The 20,519-nt window shown below is 42.6% G+C and overlaps 1 protein-coding gene across 1 annotated transcript in view; it reads left to right on the top strand.

Annotated features, from left to right (window-relative positions):
- LOC311039748 (ankyrin repeat and BTB/POZ domain-containing protein 3-A) overlaps positions 1-20,519 on the top strand; it is a 182,527-nt gene that overhangs the window by 99,549 nt on the left and 62,459 nt on the right. Inside the window, exon 3 of the mRNA XM_084049710.1 lies at positions 19,657-19,812. Coding sequence (XP_083905836.1) covers positions 19,657-19,812 — 156 coding nt within the window. The remainder of the gene's footprint in view (positions 1-19,656; positions 19,813-20,519) is intronic.

Raw genomic sequence — 20,519 nt, 5'->3', positions numbered from 1 at the left:
AGGCTCTGCACTGCACCATGGACTTCAGCATATTCCTGCTCGTGTTCCACGGTGCACTGCAGAGCACCCAAAGGTCAACATTGTACCTTGCCAATTTAGAAGCATATGTTCTGTATCAGTGAGAACGTGGTTCTGTGTTGACGTGGCCCAAGGCCCAAATGGCAACCTTCCAAAGCTATCACTAAATGAGCGTGCACCTGGCCCACGATGAAAGCGTGCTGTGCTGGGTTATAACTAGATACAGCACCATCAGGACCAAGGAGTCCGCACAGAGACAGACATATGGAAGACCATTGGATAGAAGAGGGCACCGTAACCACTTAACCCATTCAATCCGGGAACGCATGTCTGTGTCATTTTAGATGTCTTGTGCCGCGCTATGAGCTTGTAGATCTGCTATATTTTTGAAAAATCAAGAAAATGTGTGCAAATCTTTGAATATATTTCAGTCAGATAACTCACGAATAGATTGAACCAATATTATATTATAGAATACAAGTGTGGATGTAATATTCTCTCTTGGCGTTCAGGCTCTGCTACATTGTTCCCCCTGCTCAGCACAATTAGACAACCAGCATTAACCTTTAAGAGCAGGGAGATAGATATACAATAAATATAAAAACATGGGGAACACAACCAATAGCAGAGCCCACTAGTGGTGCCGGGGTGGTGGTGGGAGCAAAGAGCTGCATAACAACAAACCAGGAACAGATACAGCGGAAGGAACGCAGATTTAGGTGAGCTTAAATAACCCGCCCAATTGGTCAGCTGATTGCCACGTCAGTGTATGACGTCGTATGAGTCTTGCATAACACTGTAATGAGCTGTGTAACCTCTCGAGTATATATTGCCTGAACTAACCTTGCAAGCTACGTATCATATTTTTTGAACATTCGAACATTTGTAACTCAAATCTTTGCTTCAGGGGATTCTACAAATGTCTTCTAAATCCTAACAGTTTTTTGAAAAAAACGTATGTTGCTAATTGCTGTAATATCAGAGGCACTTAAACTTTATCATGTCAAGGGCCACCCAAAATTATATGTATTTGTCTGCAGACAAAGATTTGCACACATTTTCAAATAGCAGATCTACAAGCTCATAGCGTGCCGCGCTATGAGCTTGTATATCTGCTGTTTTTGAATAGCCAAAGAAATCTTAAGTGACACAGATGCGTTCCCGGATTGAATGGGTTAAGACTTATGCACCATGTCATACAACAAATACTTAATAAAGAGCAATTTTTTTGCAAGTTCCAGACAGTGTGCTGGACCTCTTTCTTTGGTTTTATTATCAGAGATCCCCTTCTGAACATTTGCACTTTTTGTCCAACCTTTCAGGTGTGCATCGGCCTTATTCTAAAAGATATCACATAGGGAAAATAGACTATATACAAGCTCACAATGGACATGTCCACCTATTGCTTTTGCTATTGTTGCCATCTTTTTTATGTTTTGAAGTTTTTTGATGTTGAATCAGAATGAGAATCAGCTTTATTGTCACATCACAGGTTTACAGAAGTAAAAATGTTGGTGAAGTTCGTTTTCGTGCATAGTTCCCATCGTATTGCTATTTCCATAGAAGAAAGAAAGGGAAGAAGAAGGGGAAAAGAGCATAGCAGTAGATGTATACTGGGCAAGATATACTGATGGACCTTAGTTACTTAAGTTAAGTAGTAGGGATGTCCGATATTATCGGCCTCCCGATATTATCGGCCGATATTAGCATAAAAATTGATATCGGGAAAATATCGTTTTTTGAAAAGATTTTTTTTTTTTTTTTTTTGCTTTATAAATAAGTTACAGGAGTTCTTACTGTATATGGTGTGTGTGATATGAAATTTGAGCTTACCCTAATCACAATAATCCCCGCATATATCGGTATCGGTTGATATCGGTATCGGTAATTAAGAGTTGGACAATATCGGTATATCGGTTATCGGTAAAAAAGCCAATATCGGACAACCCTATTAAGTAGATATAATCGACCACATAATCCACATAAGGTAGACTGACACTGGTATTGATGATTGATGATCGCCTATAGTGGGGGTTCCCAAAGTTGTCCATGCTAAGGACCTCCAAATTGCCAGCCATAGCCTCTGGCTGCGGCCCCCCTATTGAGAAATAGCTTAAAAAATTATAATAATAATTAAAAATAGCATAAATAGCTTTTTCAAAAGTTTTTGAAACTCTTTGAAAACCTTTGACAAAGACATGTCCAAAATAGTGACGCCATGTTGATAGTGGTTAAACCGGCACAATGATGTCATTAATTGAATTACAGTAGAATTTTACATATTTATGATGTTTTACCCCCCCCCCCCCCCTTTGTGCCCCCCTGCTGTCTATAAAGACGTGCCCACATTAGTGACCTCAGTTTTAAAGTGGTTAAGCGGCAGCGTGTATTCTCACTACTTTGAAGCCTGTCATCAGGTCAACTAACCAGCTCTGAGGCGATATGTTTGTGATGATGCTTAATGTTAGGATGGGAGTCAGCCAAGTAGCAAGGGAAAATCACAGTCCATTAGGGATAATAGTTTTTCTTTTATAGGTCCCGCTGTCATGGGACCGTTTTAGGATGTTATCCATATGGATCTGTGGCTGATTCTGTGAAATACAGTCTTAATTGGAAGACATTATTGGCCTTATTATGGCTGCACACAATGGGAAGAGAGTAGGTCTTAAAATCCCTCCCCCCTCGATCACAGCACAAGCTTTTAAGAAAAATAACTCTAATCTGTAGTAAAGTCACAAAACCAGGCATTAACAGCTGGTATCCAGATTGTGCTCACGTATTAATTTGCCTGGATTACATCTACACCTGGCATTACAATATTACAATTACAGTGAATGAATAGAGAGATGCTGCCTGGCAAACAGAAGGTCCCCGGCCCCAGCAATGTGTCGAGTTGTCCCTGAGCAATACACTAAACCCCCCCCCCCCCCTGCACTAGTTACTGATTATTACGTAGGTACCAATCAGCTGGGTGAAGCTGAAAAGTGAATATCCCCCATCGAATAGGTCTTGTTATTATGAACGCATCGCCAGTGCATACTGTGACATTCCATAACTCTTTCCCACACAAAGTACAGATGGCTGTGCTTGCCAGTTCCTCATAATATTTACATCCATTAGAAAGAAGAGAAGCACAGTGTTTCATACCCGCTGTCATCTTTTGTCATGGTGTCATTTACTGTGTTCAATATTTATTATTGCGTCTTCGACCGCTTTTGGAGATGAAGGCTTGATTGGAGCTTCAGTGCGTCTTCTTAGGAGCATTTACACCATAACTGTATTTGTTTTATTCAATCAATCTGATCTCCCATATAAATGCCAGGTATAAAGGCAGGCTTCACTAGGACACTGTGGTTCTGTAAGTTGCTTGTCAAATGTGTGACCTATTTTCCCTTTGTATGTCACACAGTGTTGCATAAAAGTAGGGCTGGTCAATATGGACAAAATCCATTATCACTACATTTTTGAGAGATGAGATGATTGGTGCTTTCACAAAATATTTTCACAATGAGATAAAAATGATAATAATCTCACTAATGCCTATTCAACAACTACGTGGGTAAAGATGCTAGAACAGTCGAGTAAGGTCAGAAAAGAAGGACAAGACAACACATATTTACATGTTATGATACCAAAATCCCAGATGCTATTTAGTCTCATAAATAGCAATATGCTGTAATGAGCAGCCCTACAGAAAAAACAACATTTCTAAATGCACAACACGTCCACATCATGTTGACTGTCTTCAGCTATCTTTATTCTCTAATTAACCTCAGCGCTCATTAAGCAATAGAGTGATATATGTGTGTTCCATCTGACTGCAATGCTGTGCCTCCCGCGCGTATTGCCCCTGGTGACGGAGATCATGGAGATGAGTGGGAAAACGGCATTAAGAACATCATCACACAGCACTGTGGGGATCTCACGGAGATTCTCTGCAGGAGAAAGCAAATCTTTGAGTCATCTGAATATATTGCATCTGCAAAACAACAGACTTACACAACAGACTGTAGAAACACACACACACACACACACACACACGCGCACACGCACGCACACACACACACACACACACACACACACACACACACACACACACACACACACACACACACACACACACACACACACACACACACACACACACACACACACACACACAAAGAGATTTCCTCCCATGATATAATGGGAGATAATTATGTTCATGTTTGGGATCTTAAAATATGATTATGCATCTGGCATGCATGACACCCGCAATCCATCTGCTTGGCATGATAGAGGTGCCCAAATGATTAAGGATTAGGGTCCTCCTCATAATGCTGAAGGATTTGCCAATAAGGGCTTTCTCTCCTGCTAGTTCATTTCACCACTTGATCAAACAACTCACTCCAGCCGAAACAGACACTAGACTAGACATATGAGAAGGCCAGAGTGTTCCTGTTGAAGGCTGCTATTATAGGGCTGTGATATTAGGGCTGTCGATTCCGATTCTTGGGGTCAAGATTCCATTTTTTTCAAAACAAACGATTCTCGATTCAAAATGTTTTTTTTTTCGATTCAAAATGGATTTTTTTTCTCGATTCAAAACTATTCTCGATTCCAAAACTTTTTTTCCCGATTCAAAAACGATCCCCCCCCCCCCCCCCCCCCCGATTCAGCCCAGAACTTGCCACTTTCATTACACAAAAATACTGGGGGATAAAAAGAGAGAATCGATTCTCAATCGTCCAACATGAGAATCGCGATTCGTATTCAAATCGATTTTTTCCTGCAGCTCTAGCTGCTATACTGCCTTTTGAGTTTGATCTGTTTGAATAAAATAAGCTCGTTTTTTTATGATACTCAATAGTATGCCAGAGTTTCTGCAAAGTTACCAAAAAAAATCACACCCTGTGTGAAGGAAGCGGTGCCTTTGGGGCGGGGCGTAACTCATTTCAGTTCGTCCCTATTGGTGGTCTGAGTCCACTTACCAAATTTGTACTTAGTAGCATGCTGCAAACTGGAATAATGGCTGTTTAAAGCCCAGCCAATGGGCAGACAGAGGGGGCGGGGCTTAAGTAATTACAGTTTGTCCCTATTGGTGGTTTTAGTCCATGCACAAAATTTGTACTCCGTAGCATGCTGCGAACGTGAGTTATGGCTGTTTAAAGGCCAGCCAATGGGAAGACAGAGGGGGCGGGGCTTCAGCAATTCATGCTGGTCCCTATTGGTGGTCTAAGTCCACATACCAAATTTGGACTTGGTGGCATGCTGCAAACTGGAGTTATAGCTGTTTTAAATCCCGTGCCCTAAACGGGCGGACGGACATAACATACGCGGGGGGTCCCTGGACCCCGCTTTGATAACTTCAGCAATTCATGCTCGTCCCTATTGGTGGTGTAAGTCCACATACCAAATGTGGACTTGGTGGCATGCTGCAAACTGGAGTTATAGCTGTTTTAAATCCTGTGCCCTAAACGGGCAGACGGACAGAACATACGCGGGGGGTCCCTGGACCCCGCTGTGATAACTTCAGAAATTCATGCTCGTCCCTATTGGTGGTGTAAGTCCACATACCAAATTAGGACTTGGTGGCTGGCTTCAACCTAGAGTTATAGCTGTTTTAAATCCCGTGCCCTAAACGGGCGGACGGACAGAACATACGCGGGGGGTCCCTGGACCCCGCTGTGATAACTTCAGCAATTCATGCTCGTCCCTATCGGTGGTCTAAGTCCACATACCATATTTGGACTTGGTGGCATGCTGCAAACTGGAGTTATAGCTGTGTAAAATCCCATGCTCATCATCCCGTGCTGATACGGACGGACGGACGGACATACGGACAAAGTCAAGTGTAGAGCGGTTGGCACCGCTAAAAATTAAGAAGTCCCATTTGTACTTCGTTGTACGACAGTGCCGCAAACACGACATGTTGTGAGTTGTAAAAGTGTTATTTTAGCCATGCAACACCGTCATACTATGGAGGATAAATTAAGCATTGAAACATTGTGGACTAAAATCGCAGCATGTCTGAATTTCCCCCCGAAGAGCTGACTCAGAGAGATTTGATTTTAGCTTCCTGTCTTTACTCCCTGTATGTGACTGACATTCAGAAAAGTCCAACATTTGGCTCAAAATAGAGACGCTGTCAGGAGAATGTTACATTCGTGTGAAGAGCGGCAGCTCCCCGTGGTTGTCATGGAAATGGAGACCGTGGTCTGAGGGAGATGTGAGTGTGACGGAACGTTATCTGGCCACCGGAAGCAAAAAAAGAGCACTTGAGCCATGTAAAGTTATGCATTATCACACACATACACGGCAGGGTACATCCCACAGGACGGAGGACTACACAATACAGCAGTACTGCTTGCGAAATAACTTGGCCCACTGGTCTTGTGGTTACCTCTTTCATTGTTACGGGTAATTATGTTAAGTACACGCTAAATTCTCCTGGCTCAGTTACCGATTTATATAATACTTTGTTATTTTATGTATGTTGAATGAATGGATGTGTCGGTATGACATTTCACAGTACGGTATCTACCAAAATATTGTGGTATGCAGTATTTCATGGTATGATTTTTTCACCTCTTTTTAAGATTAAACATATATAGTCCATCGGATAAACAACAGTACCGCATACGTACAGTACCACATACTGTATACTTCAACTGAATTGTAAAAATAATACAAATCATAACTTCGAAGAAGAACGATATGGCAGTATACCATACTGTACACAGTACACCATTACATTCCTAGTTGGTGATACAATCCAAGTGCATTTGGCCTACAGCTTACTGTAGAGGGTGAAAACTTTCAGTGCTGGGAGATAAAAACTTTTCGCCTGAGATACAGTAGCGGAACAAGGGGACACACACTGAAGTGCTGCATCTCAGGATATGCAAATAATGGTGGAAAGCAACCAGAGAAAGTAGGAACACATGCTGAAAGAGAGTCAGAAGAGGGAATACATTTTAATGGAAGTGTAAAGCAGCTAAATGATTTCTTCCTGGTTTGTGACGGAGGAGCCTATACTGCAGAATCATCTCAAATAAACAGTAACATCTGCATGTATTTGCATTCCATGGCCATTTACATCTGCATTTAGTGAAAATCATAAGCCACCTCCACACACCAAACATTCAGCACATCAGTATGTACAATAAAAAACAGTCCCGATAATTCAGCCTAGATATACAGACAAAAAAAGCAATCATAACATGACATGTCATCATCCCAATGTTGTCGGCTAATGCCAATGAGTGGCATCAGTGGCTCAGGAAGTAAAGCAGCCACCCGGAAGGTTCCCAGTTCGAAACCTAGCTCCCTCTGGGCAAGTGTAGAAGTGTCCTTGAGCAAAACACCGAACCCCTACAGTAACTGCTCCCGGTGAGCAGGTTGGTCCCTTGCATGGTTTGCTAACCCTAACCTTAACCCATTTTATAACAGACCAACTGACTGATGATGATGATGATCTGTATAGGCAGCGCCATATATCATATGCGCAAGCTAACATGCTGGGGAAAGAATTCTACTCATGTTCAATTGGTGTGAAGGTAAACCTCTTACTCTACTCTCCTGTATACCGCCCCCCCTGTGGGTTAAGTTCAGGAAGGCAAGCATTTATAAGCTTCGGGTTGAAAAACCAAGGTGGTGCAGTGCAAGTGATTTGTTCTGCAATGTGGGAGTCAACTCTTTTCATGCCCTTTTGAGAAATTTGGTGTACAAATTCTTCTTGTCGACGGAATGAGTCCCAGAATTCTATTATCATGCTGCTGTCTAACCCTAGCCTCAGTGTTCCTCAGTGTTACGAGATATCGTGTCTACGTGACTAAGATGTCTACTTTTTGGAAACACTGGTATGATTGTCTCTTGTAATAGCTGATGTTTTTATGGTATAGGGGTGTTCTTTCTGTATATATAGTGTTTGTTTTTAATGGATCCCTGAGTCGTACAGTCGATGGATGCCGTTTGATATTAAAATGATGTACTTTTGATTACTTAAGTAGCCTAATTACTCCAGTACTTTAGCGCAAGCACAAATTTGAGCAGCTTTCACTTGGAGTCGAGTAATTTGACCAAGAGTATCTATATTTTGACTGGGGTTGAGTTCTTTGTTTTGGTAAACTTTTGGAACTAACTTTATCAGTGTCATCAGTATCATCACCTCCCTTTCAACACTGCAGGGAATTTCATTACAGAGTCACTATCCCGCTGTGTGAGGGAGGCATCGCTATCAGGGGTGTGTGGCTAATAGACCTACCATCCCAGTGTCGTGTCTTTGTTTTCTGGTCCTCTATCTGCAGAATGAATGGTGTAGATAGCTTTTTCAGGGACAGAAGCCCTCCCTGGGAAGCCAATGAAAGTCATTTTTACAAGGATACCCTGCCTCACAATGTGGTACCCATGCGGCTTCAAGGTCTTTCATGTGCTGTACTAGTCACTCATCACTTTTTCCACAGTAAGAATGTTAAGAAGTTAATGGACGACTTCACCGATTTTCAACCTATCTTCATATAATTGGTCCTCACTAATACTCATGATAAAATGGTACAATTTTTTTCGACTTGGTCTGTGTCTCATAGGAGGGCTGTGGACAGTCCAGAAACCCGTCTACAAGTGACATCATCGTTAGGCATGATTTTTTTTTTCCAACAAGATTTCACATTTCTTATTTAGATTTGTATTAACACGAGAGCAATGGCTTCTTTTATTGCATTGCAACTTTCCACAAATAGAAAGCCTGCAGTTTCTATTGGCTTGAATTCCCCATTGATGATGTCACTGGTAGACGGGACTCTGAACTGTCCACGGCCCTCCTCTGAGACACAGACCGAGTAGAAAATAATTGTACCATTTTATCATGAGTATTAGTGAGGACCAATTATATGAAGATGGATTGAAAATCGGTGAAGTCGTCCTTTAAGAGGCTCTTAACCACTTACCCAAGCGTCCCTTTTCTGGTCTTGTCCTAATAGGCCAAAATAGCAGATCTACAATCTCACAACAAGCTTGTAAATTGCATCTACACGGTCACTGCTTTTTTTCTCCCCACTGTCCCTCTGCTGTCCCATGTCAGGACAGCAGAGTCACTGCCCATCTTTCACCGCAGGCTGAAAACCCACCTCTTCAGGAAACACTACCCTTCCTCTTCGCCTTGCCTACTTGTTGTTAACTAGTTGTACGAACTATTGTTTTATTGGATTCTTGTTTATTCGATACACTTATTTGTTTTAGCTCTTGCTCATGTGATTTTCCTATTTGTCTCATCTGTCTATGAAAGTAGGTAGCTGATATATTGCACTTTTACCTTAGCGCTAGGTATACTCTTTGTTTTAGAAGAGAATGCACTTAAGACTTCTGGTGATTAGTAGTTTTCTTCCCTACCTATGTTGAATGCACTTATTGTAAGTCGCATTGGATAAAAGCGTCTGCTAAATGACTGTAATGTAATGTGTTGAGAGAAAAAAGGAGGGGGCCAAGTACAGAAGAGGACTTGAAATGGTTATGCCTTATTTGATGGGTGTATTTGCAGTGGAAATATCTGATCTGCAAAAAAAAACAACAACATAGAAATAGGGAGGCCAGGTTGAAAGTGGTTAACCATTCAAACCAACAGGCAACCAGGTTGAGGATCTATGGCTGACGTTTGCATTGAGGCGATTGGCTCTAAGTGGGTCTCTTAATTAGTGTTGCCATTTTATTGCTAATGTGCTTTGAGTCAAACTCCATCCATTCATTATTGATGAGAGAATAAATGGCTCCCTGGCATAGATCTAGCAATTAGCTGGTTGAATCATTATAGCCATGCAGTTATGTGAAACGGTAACGGCTATTTAAGCTTACAGTACATACAGTGTACAATACACTGTAGGGGCATTGTGGGTTTGTACTCTCACTCATGTAACAGGTGGAGTTTCCTGCATGTGTAGGCTATTCCTTACTGTAAAAAAAAGGCTTCTCTTGCACGGCCAACCGCTACGACACGAGGCAGCACTCGCCTGTTGCCATGGTGACTAGTACCTGTTAATATTCTGGGGGAGTTTTTCTCACTGACAAGAGAGCGCTACTTCTTGCCTCATAGAAATCGATTGGACATTCCTGCAGAAAATAGGGAGCTGCCTCAGTTTGCTGAGAGTGCTTACAGGAGGAGGCCCACAGGAGCTTCCCCGCCACGGCCCATCTAGCATGCTCTAAATAACACTAAATGTCACAGACGTCAACTGGTTTGACAAAAACTACATCGCTTCGAAGCCCCAATCAGTGATAGAAAATGTAAAGAAATGGGCAGCCCCACCAGAAAATAAAAATAGTAGTGGAGAGACGTTTATAGTTGAATAAATCACCTCTTGAAGGACGAACACTTGACAACAGATACGTGATTTTTAAGCTGTATTTTGCTGTATTGTTGGGGCTGTAACTATAATAGGCTGGTTGACATTGGTAATGCTTACACATTGGCAGCTTTTTTTCCCCTTATTTTTTTGTGCTTCCTTTCGTTGTCCGGCACCTCATTAGGTGTGCAGTGCATCTCTTTGGACTTTGCATAAACAGTGGTGTAAAACCGACGTACGTATTTCTGATTTATGATGGGGATAGAAATGTACATACTAGCACATTTTCTAACAACAAAACACTTCAAGAACGTATGTGAATATAACCCTCATTTATTCAAAACAATCACGGATGAGGCCATCTCCAATAAGAGAATCTTTGAATGGTCATAAATAATTTTGTTCTTGTGGACAATAATTTAGTTACAGAGAGCCTTCTGCAGGTACAGCATTGGCTATTTTTGGAGGGAATGCTATTCGATACACATGCTTTGAGGAATGGCGTTTTATTTCCTCTCGGTGGTAAAAGGCACTCAGAGAGAATTGGCTCTTTTAAGCGGGTGCAATTGATCCCAGATCCCATCATGAAAGCCACAGGCTTGATCTCAAACAGTCCAGACAATCTCATCTCCCCTGAAAAGAGATTTTTTTTTTTTTTTATCTAAAAAGCTCTGTTCTCGCGAGCAGGACACAAACATCCATCTAATGAGCTGTTAATTAGTGCTGGCTTTGAGACATTTACAAACACACTTGTGTGTGTGTGTGCGTGTGAGTGTGTGTGCGTACACACACACACACACACTGACACACACACACTGACACACACACGCACGCACGCACGCACGCACGCACGCACGCACGCACGCACGCACGCACGCACACACACACACACACACACACACACACACACACACACACACACACACACACACACACACACACACACACACACACACACACACACACACCAAACCACTCTAGTCCAGATAGAGCCATGGTACCACACACACGCACACACACACACACACACACACACACACACACACACACACACACACACACACACACACACACACACACATGCAGACATTTTTGCATGCACGCAGTAGCACACAGACGGGTCAGCGTGCCTGGCAGCCTCAGCCAAATTAAGTGATGGCTAATCAGATTGTGTGTTAAACATAAGTGTTGTTGTATCTCTTAACAGCGCAGAAGTACTTCAAAACCAGCGTGGTCGTAGATTCCTGTTCTTGGCTCTACACAATAAGCACACATACCTTGCTAAATTAGGCTAATAAGCCAGGCTATTAGTGCTCATGTTCTGCAAGCTTTCCTCTCTCGCCTCTCTTGCCTGGAGAAACAATATGGGCTTAAATTCAATTTGGCAAAGGATACAGCTAAATATACCGTGTTTTTTCTGTTATCAACAAACTGTTAAGGTACAAGTTTTGTCTCTTACATTTTGGAATGCAGTTCCTCTTAGGTGGGAAGAATAACTTTCTGAGCTGCTTTCTTGTCCAATTGAGCTCACTCTGTAGATCTGGGCTGTTTCTCGAAAGAAGAAAACATAGCTTGCTTTCGAAAAATACATGGCCAATATGAGACAGTGATGACAAATGCAGCCTGCTGGATAGATATTTCAAGAATGCCATCATCATACCATTATGGGGACTGTAAAGGCCCAACTGTAGAACAGCCATTATTAGTGGTACCGTACAGTACATATCATTGCTGTCGGGCAGAAACCTCTCTCCATATTTCAACTTTCTATGTTTTTTCGAATTTTACTGCCCATAATTTTGTAATTTAATGTCCTAGTTCGTCATACTACAGTGTCACACAAAAGTCGAATCGCAACGCTTTGTGAGCTTGTAGATCAGCTATTTTTGCATGTCTTTCTTGTAAGTGAAAGAGGTTAAAGGACCATTTCACTCATTTTCACCATATCCTCCTATAATTTGCCAATGCTCTGTAGTGGTAGGTAGGGTGGTGAGGCCATCGCCATGGTTACGGGGCTGCCCAGCTGTGGGATATGGCCCCGCGAGCTATGGGACGAACTGCCTCCCGGGTTGCCAGATCATGTGCGCATATCCCCCCGCGGATGCGTCGACCAGGTCTGGACTAGTCATTATAATTAGGACTCACTAATGCTCATCATACGGTGGCACCATTTCTGTCTACTCACTCATTGGTGGGCAGTTTGAAATGACCAAACCTGCCTACCAATGATGTCAAACTTGTGAAATGGAACATCCTGCACAAATGAGTGCTTTTACTGTTTCTACTTAAAGAGGTGGTGCCATGGTTTTGCACTTTTTCAGTTTTTCATGTGTCTATGAGGTTGATAGAACTTAATTAAGCCCCCTGGTGGTGTTTTTATGGTGTTTTATGTCTTCTCTGACTAGTTTGAGTTTCTACCTGGAGGCTGAAACCTTGAGGGTCAAACGTGCCAATAGAAAAACAGCCCTTTAGTGACATAGTAAAATTGTACCCTACCCCTCATTATCATAACACAACAGGTGTGGGCATGAGGAGGAGGAGGGACTAGGACAGGTGGGTGGTGCTAAGGTGGTGGAGGAGGTGCTAAGGTGAGAACCAGGTATACTTAATGAACTGGAGGCGTGTCCACATAAAAACATACTTTTAACAATTTCTGTACACTTTTTTGAAAAAAATCTTCCTCCTAGTATAACCATAATACCTGATGATTATGTTTTAGGGGGGGGGGGGGGGAAACACTGAAAATCATGGCACCCCGTCTTTAAGTATATTTTTCATGCCAATACTTTTGTAAGAGAGTTTTTATGCTGTTATTTTGCTACTTTTACTGAAGTAAAAAGTCAGAGTATTCTTCCACCACTGCTGTGACTTAACTTTAGATTCCCGTCCCTGTTGAAAGCTGTGATGTAAATGAGCTCCATCAATGAACCACATGCATAATGGTTGGTCCCACGCTGCTTTGACTTTGTTTACTTGTCTTTCAGCCACATCCCATAATGCATGTCACACTGGAATTGCTAAATAACCTCTACAACCTTGGAACAGATGCTATAAGTGCTTTGAATTGTGGGATGGGCAACGCAACAAGACATGGGATATTTAGTCTTAATTCATGTCATTTTTTAAAAGATCTAAAAGGTCACTGTGTACACTGTGTTCATTTAACTCAGACTGTACAGAATCCACAGTTATTTAACATGGGTTCTGTGTCTGAGGTTACTGGATACATTTGCTCAAACAGATATAGACCGAATCATCATGACATCACCACAACCAAAAATGTATTTCCTGGTGGATAACGCAAGCAGCATCGTATTGTAGCAGTATTATTTCGTCACCTTGCTAAACTAATGGGCTGGTCTAAGTAATTTTTTGAGGAAATGATATTTCTGCCTAAGTCAGCTCCTCATGACACTGGCCACCTCTGGTAAAATCGCCTATCTCCTAATTGAAAAGGATCATGCTGTTCCCTCCCCTTTTAGTATAATGGCCTACATGTGTCTCCTCAGAGTGACTTGGGCCAAAACAGGCAATTATTTTAGCCTAAGTCACATGTTTTTGTGACTTAGGACAAAAAGATGGCCAAGGTCTGGAGAAAATCATTACATCGTTTGGCCTAAGTCAGGTTTAATCCTATTTAAAGATGCAGTGCAGTGACATTTATATTGACTATTAGAAATATATGATTTTGTTTTTAGATATCCCCAGGTTGACAAACTAGACATAGGTAATGGTCTGGACACTTTATTTTATAGTGTGTAAACCATAGACATTCCACCCAGAACAGTACGGTGAATATTGTAACCGAGACGTTGGTGCAGTGATACTGGTACATGCGGTCCAGGTCTGTGCTTAGAGAGTATGTGGCTCAGGGGTAGAGTGGCCGGTAGAGCGGCCGGAGGGAAGCTGTGAGGTTTCCAGTTCGATCCCGGGCTCCCCCAGAAGAGTTAGTGTCGAAGTGTCCTTGAGCAAGACGCTGAACCCCTAAGTGCTCCCAATGAGCAGGTTGGTGCCTTGCATGGTTTCCTCTGCCATCGGTGTGTGAATGGGTGAATGTAATGCACAATCTATGTATAGCGCTTTGGATAAAAAGCGCTATATAAATGCATTTTTTACCATTTACAATGGGATTCACCCAATCAGAATCAAGCAACAGAGCGATCCGTTTTATGAATTGTATTGACATACATTGTATCGACATAGATATTGGTTCAAATAACGTTTTATTCCTTAAATAAGTCCCGGATCGCAGCTTTGATATACCTTAATGTTCCCATTGTGTTCTAAGTGGATGAAGTGCATTTTATACTTATAATGTTCTGCCCTTTTCTCCACAAGGTCCTTTTTCAGGCCCAGTACTTTGCCAAAAGATGAGATGGCCGTGTGAATTATTTATGAGCACCTGTACGAGCAGAGAAAACTTATGTCGCTATGACTCAGCCAGCCAGCGGTGGGATTTCAGATAGAGCGCGGCTCTCTCGCTGCAAGTGGCCCTGACACCCTGACCTAGTCTCCATCTCCTCCCACCCACCCACCCTACAACACAGGAGATGGAGAGAGTCCTCAGTCCTGGAATAGAACACAGAGGTCGTGTTTGTTTATTGGGGGGTTAGACTTTAGTTGAAACACACAGGTGGCTCCAAGTAGTCACCTGCAGTCAGTGGTGTAAGGTACATTTACTCAAGTACTGTACTTAAGTACAATTAAGAGGTACTTTTACTTTAGTGGAGTATTTCCAATTGTCTATACTTTTACTTCTACTCCACTACATCTCAGAGGCAAATATTGTACTTTTACTCCACTACAATTATTTGAAGACTTTAGTTACTAGTTACTTTGCATGCTGTAAGAGTCAAGCTCCCCCTCATTTGGCCTTGTGTCGCTTATCATCATAACATAATCTGCCATCGGTGGATGCGTCTTACATTTCCACCAGTCCAGTACATGCATTTGTTTTTGCATGGGAGGCCCCAGTGGGAATGGAGCGTCTGACCCAGTAATCAAGCTTTTTTAATTTCAAGGACCCCGGGGTTTGATATTAGGTCAGTGGTTCTCAAACTTTTTCATGTCAAGGACCCCCAAATTGACACTTATTAGCCCGCGGACCCCCATTTGAACGATAAGCCAGGGACCCCCAAAAGAGAAGATTTTTACGGCTCTAGCAGTGATTCTCAACCATTTTAATTTCAAGGACCCCCAGTCTGACATGCATTAGGCTCTTCCACACAGGATCTCTCATGATGTAATCAGATGTGCAGTGTTTCCTACATTTTCAAACTCTCAGAGTGAAATGAGCTCTCTGGACTTTAACGTGTATACCAGGGGTCTTCAGGCCAAGGACCCCCTAGCTGAGAAAGAGATGGAGCAGGGACCCCCTCTATGTATAAAATTGTTTTAGATTATTATTTTTATTTTTTTTACTTGGTCTGCTCTTTTTTCCCTCTACACAAAACCTCTTTGCCAAAAATAGCCGATCTACAAGCTCACAACGCCTCGCAGCGCGAGGCGTTGTGGGCTTGTAGATCGGCTATTTTTGCGGATCTGTGTGTGTGTGTGTGTGTGTGTGTGTGTGTGTGTGTGTGTGTGTGTGTGTGTGTTCAAACTTTGCCCAAATATGGTGATTACTGACTTCATAGGCTGCCCTAGCACGTCTGATATCTGGCATAGACGGGCGGGTTCAAAATCTCCGGAGAAAATTTCAGTGAGATCTCATTGGTTCACCGATCTGTCCATCAGCCCCCGCCCTGCCCCGCCCCCATGCTCCTCCTCCTCCCCCAATGTGCAGCATTGAGAGCCCTGACGTCACAACATTTGGGGCGACGCCCACTGCACTCTGGTTGGTTGGGGAAATGAAGCACTTCCTATTCCAGGAACGTCAACAGGCTGGTCCAAGCTCTTATTTTGGAGTGGGGTGAAGAGAGAACTGCAAATGTGTTTTTATGTCTGGATATGATGGGATGAATAATGCAACAAAGGACCTACCCTGCTACCCCCAGGATCACGTTATGAAACTGTTGCTGTGGAAAGGAATTTCCCCTCGGGGACAATAAAGTCTAAAGTCTAAAAAGTCTAAAGTTTTTGGGTCATGGGGGTTTGGGCTTGCAGAGATCTGGGGCAAGGAGATAAGACAGCAAGGCAAGCCTTGATACACTGGACTAGAACATCATGAAATATTGAAATGCCTTACGAGTGCAGCTCATACCCCCTCTCTGAGGAAATCATTTAGTTTAATGTGATTATGGTGATTTGATGTGTCCCTATGGATCCCACTGGTGACTGGGAACGACTAACAGCTTCCCCAAAGTCCTCAGGTCTTGGGGGTGTATTCTTTATTTTACTATCTTCATTAGATATTCTGCAGTGTTCTTTCCAAAACTTCTGACTTACCAGAATAAACAGCACTCCTTTTGTTGACTTACCCCCTCGAACAGCCCAGTGTGTGACGTGAGCTGTTGGAGACGCTCAGCACGGTTATGGCCTCCGCCCTGTGCGCTGATGTTTTCACAGTTGATCACTGACCTTTTTGTTGAGGACAAACGTGCATTGGATTAAATCAGATGTTATAGCTCCTTGAATTACCTGTTGGCTTAGAGCTGATGGAACCAATTTAGTCTCTCTCCTCACTTTTAGAAGTGCAATTATTTGTTAAGTCGGGGCCATTTATCACATCTCTCTTTTCACACACACACACACACACACGCACGCACGCACGCACGCACGCACGCGCGCGCGCGCGCGCGCACACACACACACACACACACACGCACAGGCACACACAGGCACACACACACACAAAGTGGTCCGAGTCAAGCTAGAGCCATCCGCCTTTGATTGAACATAACAGACAGATCCCTTCCACTTAAAGAATTCCATTGGGGACACGCCCTACTGAAGGAGCTCTGTCAATATTGGTCAATGGTCAGGCAACATGGGGCTTTTACATAAGTTATTTTATTGGGGCCTCTAAATAAAGCTGTGTTTCAGTATGATTGTGGGAGTGATGAGGGAGTATTAGGCCTGGCTGGGGAAATGAATTCTTGGGCTGGATACTGTGGGCTGAGGACAGGGCGTGTGGAATTTGGAGGGAGAGAATTCCCAGTTCCCCTCCCCTTCATTCCATGCAAGGAAAACGTTCCTTGACATAGTTTCTGATCTGAGAACTAGGGGACTGGACCACTATGTGTGTGCGGCTGTGCGGGCGGGTGTCTGTGTGTGTGTCTGTCTATTAGTCAGTGGTGTAAAGTAACTAAGTACATTTACTCAAGTACTGTACTTAAGTACAATGTTGAGGTATTTTTTACTTTACTAGGAGTATATCCAGTTTTCAGTACTTTTACTTCTACTCCACTACATCTCAGAGGAAAATATTGTACTTTTACTCCACTGCAATTATTTGAAATCTTTAGTTATTAGTTACTTTGTAGATTTATTATTACAAAACATACAATAACCACTTCAGCCCTATATACATGCGACGCATTGTGAGCTTGTAGATCTGCTATTTTCAAAAGATTTTGATACATTTTATACATTTGAAAACTTGTGAAATGGGACATTCTGCATAATGAGTACTTTCTACTTTTGGTACTTTAAGTACATTTTGATACCAATACTTTTGTACTTTTACTCAACTACATTTTGAGTTCTGGACTTTTACTTGTAATGGAGTATTTCTACATTAGCATTTTTTACATTGCAGTATTGATACTTTTACTTAAGTAAAATATTTGAGTACTTTTTCCACCACTGTGTGCGGGCGGTGTGTCTGCGTGTGTTTCTGTGTCTGTCTATTAGTGTCACTGTTGTGTTGGTGTCAACGTGCAGCTAGCCTCGATCTCCAGGCTTTTATTTTTTATTTTTGCTACGTGCAGCAGACAAATTAACCACGTTCCTCCATGCTGTAGGCTAATTCATGTTTGTTGAGAAAACGGCGTGTTATTCCCCCCGTGCCGTGTCATTAGGATTAACACTCAGCTGAGGTGTTGCTTTCCATTCACCTGTAGCCAAACTCGATATCCCATCTGTCACGAAGCCAAACATGGCCGCAGTATAACGAGACCTAAATTGATTATTCCCATCCGGACACCATTGTCTGACTGCACCCAGCTGGTAAAGGAATACATATCTTATGAGCACAACAAAATGCAATGTAATGGAAAACTGTGTGTCCGACCGTGCAGCTTATTTTCAAGGTCATTCTTCGAATCGGCAGCTTTGTACAGTAGTAGGGAATGGATGCAGTATACTGCAACTAGAGCCTAATTGGTGTTTTTTTATTATAGAGCAGCATTAGTAGTGCTAGGAAATATTATGCAGAGAGCTGGCAGGAGACGATAACAAACATCAAATTCTGTAAGACCTTTTTAAAAAAAATCCATACTCAGGCTTGTGTTTTTGGATAAGTTTTGTACAATAGAATCAAGTTGAAGCATTGCCTCGGGCTGAGAGAAAACTTTGTTTGAAAGAAAGTGCCATACTTACTGGGCTTTCCAGTGGAAGCAGAATACCCAGTGTCCCACCAGTAACGAGCCTCAATCCAAGTTAACGTGCTCATTTTTTTGTTTGCACAATATCTGCCAGTGCTTTATTACAAAGTACTGTGCTTGTTTACTACATCCAATCGTCTCGAGGCTTGCACCGCTAGCTGTAGCGTAGCAGTGAATGCAGAAAGATTCCTCTCTTTTCTAACCAACTCTTATCATGGATATCTATCTATTATGATGCAGGCATTGTTCCTTTTTTCCCTCTACACCAGGGGTGGGCAACTATATTAGTAGTGCCATTAGTAAATTATTAAAAGTAGCAAAAAATAGCCGATCTACAAGCTCAAAACTGCGACACGTTTTGAGCTTGTAGATCTGCTATTCTAGCTATTTTTCAATTGGAATCCTGAAAAATAAATGTTGTATTTAATTTCAAATGCATTTAGCTATACTTATGTTATGTTGAATTTAAATACAAATACATTGGACATTAAAAAGACAATAGAATTTGAATACTAGTCATTAAGTCATAGACATGTTTGCATGTTTGGAATTGTAACAGCTGAAATCAATAATATATCAGTGTTCTGATATTAACCCATGCGGGCCGCATTAAGTGAAGGTAGGGCCCGCATGTGGACCCCGAGCCGCCAGTTGCCCATGTATGCTCTACACCTTCACCGGAAATAGCGAATCTACTATTTTCACGGAATGTTCGCCGCGCTATGAGCTTGTAGATCTGCTATTTTTGAATAACCAGTGTCCAGTGGTTACACAAATGCGTTCCCCGGTTAATATTCTTACTAAAAACCCTTTGATCTTTTCTGCCTTTTTCCCAGGTGCCCTGAGCTTGCCAGACAGTCTGAATCTGCTCCGGGACCCGCAGTGTCCAGGGCGGGGCGGCGGCGAGGGTCACCACGGCTACACGCAGGCCGAGCTCCGCACGCTGGAGCAGTCCTTACTGGCCACGCGGGTGGGCAGCATCGCCGAGCTGAGTAAGATTCACCAAACAACTGTTCATAATAATCAGGGTTCACATTTTTATAAAAATGTTTTACCAGCTTGCTCGAAGACAGACAGACATAGCACACTACTCAACACCTACTGTATACGACATGTTTTCGACATCTTTTTCATCATTGGCTGTCCTTTAAGGCAGCCAATGGGTGAGACTTCCCATACTCTGAACGGCGGTCTCGTCCTCCCATGCTATGGTATCATAACCCTACTAGCAGTGTTGCCAGATTCTGCGAGAGAGATAAGCAACCAGGTCTATGAAAACAAACCGGGCATACACGGAACACACACACACACACACACACACACACACACACACACACACACACGGTCACAGAGAAAAGATAGGATCTGTTTTGTTGAAAATCTTAGAAACATTTTGACAAATGTTGGCGAATGTTCCAAAATTAGGGATGCCAGGGTTAACGGGGCTAACATACATGTTTAATTAACCCCCCCCCCCCCTTGAGTGTGTGTGTGGGGTACTCAGTTAGAATAACCCCTCTGTACAGTGGCTCACAATGTGTTCTATGTGAAAGCACCATAACGGAGAGTTTAAAGACAAGGAAGGTGGTAACAGTTAACCTACAGTGGCGCGCACACTACAGCTGATCCACTGTAGAACCTCTTTCCACAGCTTCTCTCTCCAAAGAGACCCATGTTACTGTGAAAAGAGGTCCACCCC

The sequence above is a fragment of the Gymnoscopelus microlampas genome (genome assembly GCF_963454915.1).
Source record: "Gymnoscopelus microlampas genome assembly, chromosome: 23".
NCBI lineage: Eukaryota > Metazoa > Chordata > Actinopteri > Myctophiformes > Myctophidae > Gymnoscopelus > Gymnoscopelus microlampas.
This window is presented reverse-complemented; position numbering and strand designations above follow the sequence as displayed.